An 11,351-nucleotide genomic window follows, 5' to 3' on the forward strand; every position below is an offset into this window, starting at 1 on the left:
AATGGGAGTGGAGGGTGGAGGTCAGGCCCTGGCGGGGCTGCCCCTCTCTGCTAGCAGGAGGCAGATGCACTGGATCAATGAGAGAACCTAAGAAAGGATCCCCAGGCCTTTGTGGGGAGGGAGAGAGGAGCCTTATGAAGCACGGGAAAGGCCCTCATCTGCATTGCCGTCTCCTAGCACGGATATACTGAGCCCCCAACCCTCAGCTGGGGCAGGATTGAACCACCACTTTGGAAATGAGCCTGTCCCAGCAGCTGCTCAGGGCGGGGCAGGCACAAGTTTCAAGGCTGGCAGGTATATGTAAGTGGCTGTGGGTGCTTGAAGGGGGTGAGATGCTCTGGAAAAGTAGAGAGCGAGGGCGTTAGGCTCTTCAACGCACTGATTTTGCAGCAACTTAGTGCACGTGTCAGCTCCTGCATTGGAGGCTTCCTTCCACCTCCAAAGAGGACTGATCCAGCTTGTTGATGTTTCCTGCAGAAAATGATTTCTCTGGCCAGAAAGGAAACCTCACTGCCCTAAATATCTTTGGGTAAACATCTGAGAATGGCTGTCTCCCGAGGCTCTACTTAGGGTATGATTTCTGAATTATTTTTTCGCAGGGCTTGACATCCCTAGCAAAGGTGGACAAATCCAGGCCTTGGCAGGTGGGAGGATGGTGGCTGGGGATCTGCCTCCCAGCACCAGGCAGGGCTGGCTGGCCTGGGGCGCCTCTGCCCCCCGCCCCAGGGATCCATTTGTAGGATCATTGGATATACCTTGAAGTGGATGCTGACCTTGTAAACTCTCCCATTGGGATGTGAACCTGAAAGCACCGAGACTGGCCCTTAATGTGTCCTGGTGTGTGAACTTGCAGCACTGCATGTCCTCTTGGAGGACTAAAGTCCTCTTTAGCCCCAGAATTAGGGAGTTGGATGTAAAGGCTATAAATTAATTGCCAGCTCTCATGAGACAGGGTATTTCCAGAGTCTCGTGCTCTACAGCGCTGCTCAGGCCCCAGCCCCAGAGAGCCCAAGGGGAAACTGAGGCCCGGAGCAATTTGAACTGGAGCATCTGAACTGGGTATCGTCCTGGAGCTTAGATGTTGCAGTGCCCAAACTTCCAATGCCAGGAGCTGTATGGCTTTCCCAAGGCTGCAGGTGAGGTCTGTGGCTTGTGCAGGGATTAAATCCTGGGGCTGTGCATCATCCCAAAACCCATCAATAATTTCTGTTGACTTCCAGGAGTCTTGAATCCCAGTCGGGACCTAGCCCTGCCTACCCTTCTCCTTTGTCCTCACTGGGTGCTGGGGAAAGACCTGACTTACCTTTAGTCTCTCTCCTGGCAGGTTTTATTACCTGAAAGCCCCTACCTTGGGCAGCTGGGGGCTGAGACCCTCATTAGCCAGCCTGTCTCACTGGTGGTGACCTTGTGATTTCTTGGGGCCAGTCCCTCCGGGGCCCTCGGCATCTGCTCAGCCTGGGGGATCTCTGGCGCAGGGAAGGCTGAAGGCTTTGCCCAGCATCGGCTGGCACCTTCGGGATGTGCAAGCAGCATGAGATGGCTGTGTTATTTACTGGAGAGAGGGCACCTCATGGGTCTTGGCAGCAGAGATGGAGTCCCTCTGGATGTCACAGCTCGCTGGCAAGGGACACCATGGCACTGCGTGGGGCTGGCATGTCATGCTCTGTCACTTGCCTGCAGAGGCAACCTGACGTGTTCAGGGCTGGTGAGCAGGCTCTGCCCCATGTCCCCTGTGTGGGAAGAGGCTGGAGAAGAGGCCCAGAGCTGGTCCTGGAGAACGGCAAAGGGAGCTGCAGCCCTGGGGGACGAGAAGACCCCCTGCCCGAGGGCAGCCTCCCACCCTGGCTGGCCGCAGCCCTCACTCCCTCCCTCCCCTCCCAGCTCCTCCTAACCACAAGGACTTTGGTTGATGGAGCTGGCGCCAGCGAGTTCCCTGAAGAGTTCAGAAGTCAAGAACTGAGGCAGGTACGGGGAGGGGGGAAACCCGACCCCGGCGGGCAGGCAGGGCTGGGCGGCGGTGGGGGAGCAGGCTGGCCAGGCACCCGCTGGGCATGGGGCCGAGGGTGGCCGTGAGCTGCTGCCGCCCGCTGTGCCCCCGCAGCCTGTCCAGCGTGGGGCCATGGTGGTGCGTACGGCGATAGTGGTGGGTCTTGGGGTGTGACAGCAGGGTTGTGGCTGGGGTGAGGGTGACAGGAACCCACGAGCGCCGGTGTGTCGGTGTGTGTGCATGTGTGTGGCTGGGGGTGTCTGAACGCACAGGTACAGGGCGTTGATGCACGTTGTGGGAGTGAACATGCGTGTGTGAATGCATGCAGTTGTGAAGGTGTGAGCGAGAACACGTCCGTGTGAATTTGTGTGGGTGCAGGGAGGGTTCTAAGTGTCTGTGAGAATGGGGGGGGGTGGATGTGAATAAGTGCACACAAATGTAGATGCCTGTGCAAGTGAATGTGTGGGACCGTGTGGCAGCATGGGTGCCTGTGAGCTCGGCAGGGTGTTTGTGAGCGTGTGTGCGTCTTTGCGAGGGTGAGGCCGCGTGAGTGGGTGTGTGTGTGAGGACATGGACGTGGATGGGACGACACGTATGGTGGTGAGTGAGGTGTACCTGAGTGCATGGGCACGAGTTGCTATGCCAGTGCATTTGTATTGCATGGGGGATGCCCCAGAGTGGGCTGTCTTGTGGGATCCTGTGGGCACTAAACCACTGGCACGCTGAAGACACAGAGAGCAGGGTTTGCCCCAGCAGGGCAGAAGGGGGCCTGCTGGGCTGGCCCCAGCCGGGAGCGAGTAGGACAGAGCGGGCTGCCCAGAGCTGGCAGAGCACAAACTGGCAGGGAAACCCTTGATGCTGAGGCCGGGAGTGTCAGGCTGTGCTGGCAGGAGATCCGGCTACGTGGAGCAGGAGCGCTGATGGGCCAGGGCCAGAACAAGTTTTGCAGCAAATTACAGCAGTGGCTTTCAATTTTTAAATTTAATTTTATTTTTTTTTTAACGAAAACACTCATCTCCCCGCAGGCAGGCACAGGAGGGGCAGACGGCGGGGCCGGCAGCAGCGGGTGCCCTGTTCAGCCCTCACCCTGCCATGGTCTGCGCTACTGCCCCGGGGGGAGCAGCTGGGTCCAGGCCCCATCCCTGGGGGAATGAGCCCCCCGGGTTCTCCAGTGGAAGGTGTGCCCCAGGCACCCATTGCTTCCTCCCATGATACCCCCTCCATGGGCCTGGGCACCTGTGGGGGCCCTCCAGATCACCCCTGTGTCCCCATTATGGGGTTTGGAGATGGGGGAGCCCCCTCCTCTTCCTCTGCTGACTTTTGAAATTGAGAAAGCCCCTCTGGAGAAAAGGGGCATGGTGGGTCTGGGACCCCTCCAGGAGGGGATCCCCTGGCTTCAGCCCCTGCACGGGATCAGCTGGCGGCCCATGGGAATTGTGGCCCCATTCCATCCCCAGGGCCCGACGGGGGCTGGCAACCAGGACCCCCCTCCTCAGCAGCCTACGGCCACAAACTTGGGGACAAAACATCCCCCTCTGCCACCCACTACCTGCCGCTTCTTTACCCACCCCAATGCCCTGCACGCACGCAGTGCTGACTTTATAAGGCCGAGCCGGGTGGTGATTTTTTTTTTTGGGGGGGGGGGGGGGGGAGCTGGGGAAGAAGAAACTCCTTTTCTCCTGTGCTCTTCTCTGCTGTCATTCACTCGGCTCCTTTCAGCATCCAGCCAATGGAGAGTGAGGGCCCGGGAGCAGCAGGCCTTGGCTAGTGTGATTGATGGGCAAGCGGGGCGGCGGGGCGCTCGCACTCCGCCGCGGCCGCGCTCCGCTCCGCGCCGCTCCGCGGGGCTCTCGGCTGCCCACCGCCCGCGGCGGCGAGGGGACCCCGGGGCTCCTTCGTGCCTCTGTGTGTGCGTGTGCGTCTGGGGTGAGCGGCTCCCGGCTTGGGGTGGTTGTGTCTTGGTGGCGTGGGGCTGCGGGGTCTCATCGGAGCGGGACGGGTGTGCGTGGGTGGGGGTGTCGCGTCCCTGCTGCTGGAGGCTGTTGGGTCCAGGGGGTGTGTGGCGCGGTTGTGTCTGGAGTGTGCAGCTGCCGTGCCTCGGCTGGGCACGGTTGTGGTGTCCTGGGCTGCGGGCTTGTTCGGCTCCCGTGCCCCGGTCGCGCATGGCTCTGCTCTTGCGTCTTCGGGCTGAGCGTGTAGCTGGCGTGTCCCGGCTGTGCGTGGCTCTGCTGCCGTGTCCCGGGGTGCGCGGCTGCCCTGCTATGGGACTGAGCGCCTAGCCGGCGTGCCCCGGCTCTCTGCGGCTCCGTTGCGTGCCCTTGCCGTGTTTCGGGGCGGCGGTCGGGCTCCGCTGCCGGGGCCGGCCGGCGGCGATGGAGCACCTCGGGGCTCACCACCTGCACCAAGGCCAAGCCGAGCCCATCAGCTTCGGCATCGACCAGATCCTCAACACGTCGGAGCCGGGCAGCTGCATGGTATCGCACCCGCGGTTGCAGGACTCGGCGGACTACGGGCTGGGCTGCATCGTGGGCAGTGCCTACAACACGGTCACGGGTGGCTACGGGGCGAGCGGCGGCGCGGCCGGCGCCTACAGCGGCACCTCCTGCAGCATGGGCGGCCTGCCCGGCTCCTACAACGTGAACATGGCGGTGAGCATGAACGGCAACACCTTGAGCTCGGCCGGGGGGGTGATCCGCGTCCCGGCCCATCGCCCGGTGGCCGGCGGCGTGCACCAGCCCCTCTCCGCCGCCGTGCCGGCGGTGAACGGCATGAACAGTCTCACGGGGCTCACCTTCCCCTGGATGGAGAGCAACAGGCGGTACACAAAAGACAGGTTCACAGGTGAGTCGGGCCACCGGCACCCCCTTCTTTCTCTCCCCGCTCCCGCCGCCCCGCTCCCTTCCCCGCCGCCCGGCCTCGGCGCGGCGGCCGCTGCCCGCCGGGCACAGCAGGATCCGGCCCCGGGTCGCCCCGGGAAGTCGGTCCCGGAGAAGGCCAGGAGCAAGAAGGGGTGGAAAATCAGGCGCGTTCAGTCCCCCCTAAATGCGTTCGTTTTGTTGTTGTGTTTTTTTTTTTTCTTTATTCGTTTGCTTTTTTTTTTTTTTTTTGATTGTTTGGTTTATTTTGTTTTCCCGGGAAAGGCAGGCAGGGACAAAACGGGACGGCAAACTCGGCACACCTCTCGCAAGCCCCGGGCACGGCTGCCCGCTCCCCGCCATCCGACCCAGCACCCGGGGAAAGTTTCCTTCAAACCAGAGGGTTATTCCGGAGCCCCGGCCCGGCCCGGCGGGAGGGGAGCGCGGCGGCCCCGGCCCTCGCCCGCCCGGCACGGCCGGCCCGGTGCCGGCTGTTTTTCCCCTGCGGTGCCGTAACCGGGCTGGTTTTCCCCGGCTGCGGGTTTCGGCTCAGCCTTTCCCCCTCCAAAAGGCACTTTTTACGGCCCCGAGGCGAGCCGGGTTCGGGCTGGAGCCGCTTTCTGGACCCGCCGCCGTTTCCAGGTGTATCTGCGCTCGTCTTTCGGCGCTAACAAAGCAAAAACTCTTTAACAACGAAAAGAAAAAAACACTAACAAAAAACGTAACGAAATCGCAACGGGGAAAATTCGTAGCCCGCTCCCGCGGCGTCCGCACCGGCCCCGCTCCCCGGCGGCGCAAACCGAGGCCCGGTTTTTGCAAGTTCACGTTGAATTTGGGCCCGATGGCGCTCGGCGCAGGCAGGGCCGCGGGCGAACAGACGGGCCCTTCCCCGGGCCAGCACCGGGCTGGTTTCACCGAGCCGCTTCCCGGCCCGGGCCCGGCTGAGACACGCCGCGAGTTTTCCCCAATTATTTTTTCGGGGGGAGGGAGGGGGAGAAAAAAGAAAAACAAAAAATAATTTAGGAGAAAAAAAACCAAAACGAATCGCAACTCCCGTTTCCATCCCGGGAAGTTATTTCCCGGGTACGAAACGCCGGGGCCGAGGACGGCGGGAGTTACCGCCGCGCCCAAACGAAATTAAAGCGAGTCCCGTGTGCGCGGAGCCCGGGACCGGCTGCCGCTACCGGTCCCCCCCGGCGCTTCGCCGGGCGAGCGGGCGCCTTCCCCGCCGCCGGAGCCGAGCGGTGCCCGGCGGCTGCCCGCAGCACCCCGGGAAAGCGCCGGGGCTGCCGCGTTTTTTGCAACCCCTGCGCCGGTGTCGGCGGGGAAACGGCGGCTTCGCAGCGGGGGCGTCCCCAGCCCAGCGCCCGGGAGCCGGAGCCCCTCTGCTGATGTGTCGCTGCTTGCTTCTTTGCCTCTCATCCCCCCTCCTCCCGTGTCCCCCCCAGTGGCCCTCTCACCCTTCACTGTAACACGCCGTATAGGTCACCCCTACCAGAACCGCACGCCCCCCAAGAAGAAGAAGCCGCGCACCTCCTTCACCCGCCTGCAGATCTGCGAGCTGGAGAAGCGCTTCCACCGGCAGAAGTACCTGGCCTCGGCCGAGCGCGCTGCCCTGGCCAAGGCCCTCAAGATGACGGACGCCCAGGTGAAGACCTGGTTCCAGAACCGGCGCACCAAGTGGAGGTGAGGGGCTGGGGGGCTCGGCGGACGCAGGGGGCAGGTGCTGGGGCAGCCCTGGGGGAGCAGGCCCTGCTGCCGCCGGCTCTGCCGGGGGCATTGGTGGCTGCGCGTGGGGGTGCGAGCCCTGTTAGTGCAAGCGTGGGGGGGGTCACAGGTGTGTGTGCATGTGAATGTGTGTGTATGCATGTGTGGGAGTGCATGTGTGCACGCACAGCTGCCGGTGGGTATGAACGTGCGTGGTGTGTGTGTGTACGCCGTGTGTGCACATGCTTGAGCTCGTGTGCATGCAGTGTGAGTGTGTGTACGCCTACAGGTGTGTGTGCAAGCAGGATGTGTTTATAACTCTGCACGGTGCGTGTGAATGCTTTTGTGTGAAGGCACATGGGCGTGCACACATGCAGCATGTATGCATGTGTGCCTGTGTGTGAGCATACATGCAGGTATGTGTGCAAGCCAGACGTGCATATGGATGTGTGCACTGTGCGTGCAGGCAGCATACGTGCTGTGTGAGCACACAGGGTGTACGTGGAAGTCGGTGTGCACATATGCAACGTGGATGAATGCGTGTGTGCATACACATGTGCGTGAGGGGGTACGTGCGGTGGGTGCAGGCGGTATCACTGGGGGCCCAATGGGTGCAGCGGCTCCAGCGCCTCTTTCCCCCGCAGCAGCCTGTGGGAGCCCCCGGCCCGGCGCAGCAGCAAGCCCCGTTGGGGAGCGGCTCAGGCCAGATCCTGCACCCGGGGCTGCTGGGATATCAGGCCCTGCATAACGCAAAAATTTTCACCCCTGCGGGGATTATGGCACCTTCTTGCCAAAATGCCTTTTTTTTTTTTTTTTTCCCCCCCGTCCTGCCGGCGTGCCGGTAAAGCCGGGCAGGAGAGGAAGAGGAGGCCGGGCTGACATGGAGGCTCCTGGGCTCCATTGCTGTGCCCCTGCTCCTCCCAAGCTGTAAATTCCTGGGGTGTCCCCAGGGGAGGCACCCCAGTCCTGGGAGCATCCCCAGTTGGGGGCAGGCACACTGCGGGGGGGACCTGGGCAAGGGCAGCTCTTCTGGGGGGTCAGAGGAGGGGGGTGTTGCTGGGTGCTGAGCACCGGGTGCCTGGGTGCAGGCAGGCAGAAGCTTTTTCAAGGTGGGGTAAAAGGGCTTCCCCAGGATCTCCCCGAGGGTGAATGGGCCAGTGACTGCCTGGGGACGCAGGGGCTGGATAAGAAATGGGGGACGAGGAACTTGAAACCACGGGTGTGGGTGAATCCCCCTCTCAGCGAGCCCTTCCCTAAAGAGCCCGGGGAGGAGCAGCTCCCCAAGTGTCAGGAAGTCTCAGCTGGAGCGATCTCCGTTAGCCAGGAGCAGAGTCCTGGAGGAGGAACAGTCCTGCCGCGGCCTGCGAAACGGGGTCAGCGATGTCTTCTAACCTGGTTTCCTAAGGAAGTGAGGCAAATGCGGCTTGGCTGGCTCTCCGCCTGTCTGTCAATACTCTTTGCGTCTGTTGGCTAAGTTCAGCCCCCTTTGGCAAAGGAGCAGAGGATACAAACCTATTCATATGTTTGACAAAAAATAGCTGGGTAAAGAGAAACAAAATCCTGGTTCTGCCTAAGGGAAAGGCTGCAGCCTGACCTCAGCCATAGTATTAGACATGGGAGAATCCCCACCAGCCTGAGCCAGAGGGATTCAGGCTTGTAAGCTCTGCTCCTTTGCATCTGTGCACGCTGGGCGTTGCGGCAGAGATGAGGGTGCGCCTGGCTGCCCCGGGTCCCTGTGCAGCGGTGGTGGCTGCAAACAGTGCCTGGAGCACTGGGTGCTGGAGGGAGCCTCTCACGGGCACGGTGTGAGCCAGGCAGTGGGGAATATCTGAGAAGAGAGAGTTTTTTAAGCCGTTTGAGGGATTTAACTGCTTAAAGGCAAGTTGTGGGGAGAGCCTGGCCTATGCCCCTTGCCTGGGTATCTCTGCTGGAGTGAGGTGGCTGTGTGATCCCCTCCTCAGATTTGAGCTCTTGCTTGAGACGCGGACATCGAGGTTTAGTTCCTTCCAGGCAGATTTGAACCTGCAAATCCCAGCCTGACATGAATGCATGAATGGGCCAGCTGCTTGGAGCAGGGAGATATTTGGGAGCTGGGTGCTCACAGCCACTGTGCTCCTGACCGCCCTGGATGTGGGGCTCCCTCCCTCCTCCCGGAGCATCTCTGCATTGTGCAGGGAGTCATTAAATATTCATCGAAGCAGAGACGGAGCTGCTCCCGGGTTGTGTGGGGAGGGCCGGTGCTGCTCCGAGCCCCCTCTCCCCAGGATGTCTGACGTGCGATGTTGACACAGTGATTAGAGCAGGGACTGAGCCCTGAGCTCCCTGCTCCCGGGAGGGAGCCCTGGCCACACGCCTGGAGGCTCGGGTGCCCCAGAGGTTTGTTGCCCACATCTAGCCCTCACCTGCTTCCCTGGTGGGGAGCCAGGGACCCCCCCACCCCACGCTCCAATGTGTCACCGCGGAGCTCAGAGCTGCCACTTCCAATCCCCGCAGCCAAAGAGGATGAGACATCTCGCGTCCCTCTGAGTTGCTAAATTAAAAAGCTGCCGTTTCCCCTGTCACTGATCTACTGAAGCTGCTGGGAGAGCATCGGATGGGCCCGGGGGTGTGAGCGAGGGAGGGGGTGCTTTGGGGATCATCCTGGGACCGGCACTGTGAGCTGCCCCCAGGTTTTCCAGACTGACCCGCCATCTCAGCAAGGGGGTGGGTGGGATTTTCATTGTGCTTTTAAGTGTGTTTAGGCCATTCCTACCTATCCCATCCCCTCCTCCCAGACAGCCTGGAGCTGGGACCCTACCAGGGCTGGAAAGGACCTCTGCAGGCCCCCTAATCTCCCCCTCGGCAGGATCAGTTCTGCTGGTGTCATTCCAGACAGACGCGTGTCCAACCTGTTCTTAAAAACATCCTCCACCCTGCCCAGACAGTTTATTCTGGGCTTTGATTCTTCTCACTGCTAAAAATGTGTTTTTAGTGTTCAGCCGACATTTTGCTGATTTTTGCCCTGCCTGCCATGGATGTGTTGTCGCCTTCATCCAGGCTCTCGTCAGCTGGCCACCGCAGACCGGCGGAGGAGATGGCAGGCCTGGGCACAGAGAAGGCGATGCCCAGGGTGACATTGCCCACCTCCCAGCCACGTGGCACTGCCACTTGGTGATGCCTCGCCTCGCTCCTGCCCTGCACTCCTCGCTGGGACGTTGTGCACTTGGCTCTCGCTGCTGGGCACAGAGCACGTTTGCAGGGAATCGCACCTTTTGCAACCCTGTCCTGTGCCCCTTTGGGTGTTCTGGCTCTGCTTGGATTTTTCCCATGGGCAGAAAATAAACCAGAGCTGTGGGCTGCTCCCGGCTCTCTGATCGGAGCAATTTTTGCTGGGGCCAGTAAGATAGACAGCCCCAGTCTCCAGTTTATGGCATTACTGGCAGTTTGTGCAGGGGATGTGGGGTGATGCTGTGGCTAGGCACCCTCTTTTCCTACCCCTCAGCCCTAAGCACCCACTGCAACCCTTTCCCTCTGGAGATAGCCCTCCTTTGCTCCCCCAGACCCCCCTAACTGCTCCCTCTCTCCTAGGAGGCAGACGGCGGAGGAGCGGGAGGCCGAGCGGCAGCAAGCGAACCGCATCCTCATGCAGCTGCAGCAGGAGGCCTTCCAAAAAACCATCAACCAGCCCATCCAAGCCGACCCCATCTGCGTCCACAACTCCTCTCTCTTCGCCCTCCAGAACCTCCAGCCTTGGTCTGATGACTCCACCAAGATCACCAGCGTCACCACCGTTGCCTCTGCTTGCGAATAAGGCTGGCACCCACCGGTGGCACGTGCACCTTCTGCCGGCAGGGCTGTCCTCGATGGGACACGTGGCATCCCTGTTTGTCCCCGGGGAAGGCTGGCACCCCGCAGTCCTCCAGCCACACATGCATCCCACGTGTCTGGCCGAGGAAACCCTCCACAAGGACCAAAAGGAAGGGAAACGACCCCAAAAACTCTCCCCACCCGTGGGGTTGCTGGAGCAGCGGTGGTGTCTTGCCTTCCCCCAGCCCTTTTGTTCTCTTGAAAGTCTCCAGTGCCGACCGTGAACTTGCTGATGTGCTACCAGACAAAAAGCCCAGCCCTGACAGACAGGGCCACCGGCGTTCACCCAGCTGGGGGAGAGAAAACTTCCTTCGGATTCTGCTGGTGGTGGTGCAATGCCTGGGGTCACCCATATATATCCGTGTGTATATATATATATATACACACACACCTCAGACTGATGGCTTGAAACAAAAGGAGGAGGCTCCGTGGAAAGCGCGTCTCTGCCGTGAGCCTCCTCCGGTTGTTCGCACCGGAGACGTTCGGGGATGCAACAAATGGAGGAAACGGCAGCAATTTCTGCTTGCGCCAGATGGGAACCCTTCGGATCTCACCTCGCCGTCTCTCCTCCCCTTTTTCATTAATTTTTTCTTGCGAGGGGGGAATAAGAGAAGGATCTGACAGACTCCTGAGGACGGTAAATATGATATCTCAATTGTATGAAGAGCCCAAACTGTCCCCGGCTGCCATGGACTCCGTGCCCATCAGCGTGTATTTTAATAACGAGAAGACCTTGGTGGCAGTTTGCGGGGGTAATGCAGTTTCTTTCCATGGATTATTTCCATATCATTTGCAAAATGTTGTCCAATGTTTTATTTTACCTGTTTCCCTTTAGAAGGCAGTTCCTGACGGCAAAAAATCGATTTCACTCTCAACCATTTAACTTAGTTGTTTCTTTAATTGTACTGAGGGAATGAGACACAATTAAACAAAGCACTTCTTATAGCAAATGCCAG

At 60.5% G+C, this 11,351-nt stretch overlaps 1 protein-coding gene across 1 annotated transcript; it reads left to right on the plus strand.

The window, feature by feature from the left end:
• Positions 1-4,359: 4,359 nt before the first annotated feature.
• On the plus strand, positions 4,360-10,339 carry TLX1 (T cell leukemia homeobox 1; the record flags this gene model as incomplete). The annotated part of the gene is made up of 3 exons (XM_082308923.1): positions 4,360-4,828; positions 6,327-6,528; positions 10,117-10,339. 3 exons carry the CDS (start codon positions 4,360-4,362, stop codon positions 10,337-10,339), a joined length of 894 nt encoding a protein of 297 aa, XP_082165049.1.
• Positions 10,340-11,351: the final 1,012 nt, after the last annotated feature.

The sequence above is a fragment of the Platalea leucorodia genome, assembly GCF_965183815.1.
Source record: "Platalea leucorodia genome assembly, chromosome: 4".
In the NCBI taxonomy this organism is placed as follows: Eukaryota; Metazoa; Chordata; class Aves; order Pelecaniformes; family Threskiornithidae; genus Platalea; species Platalea leucorodia.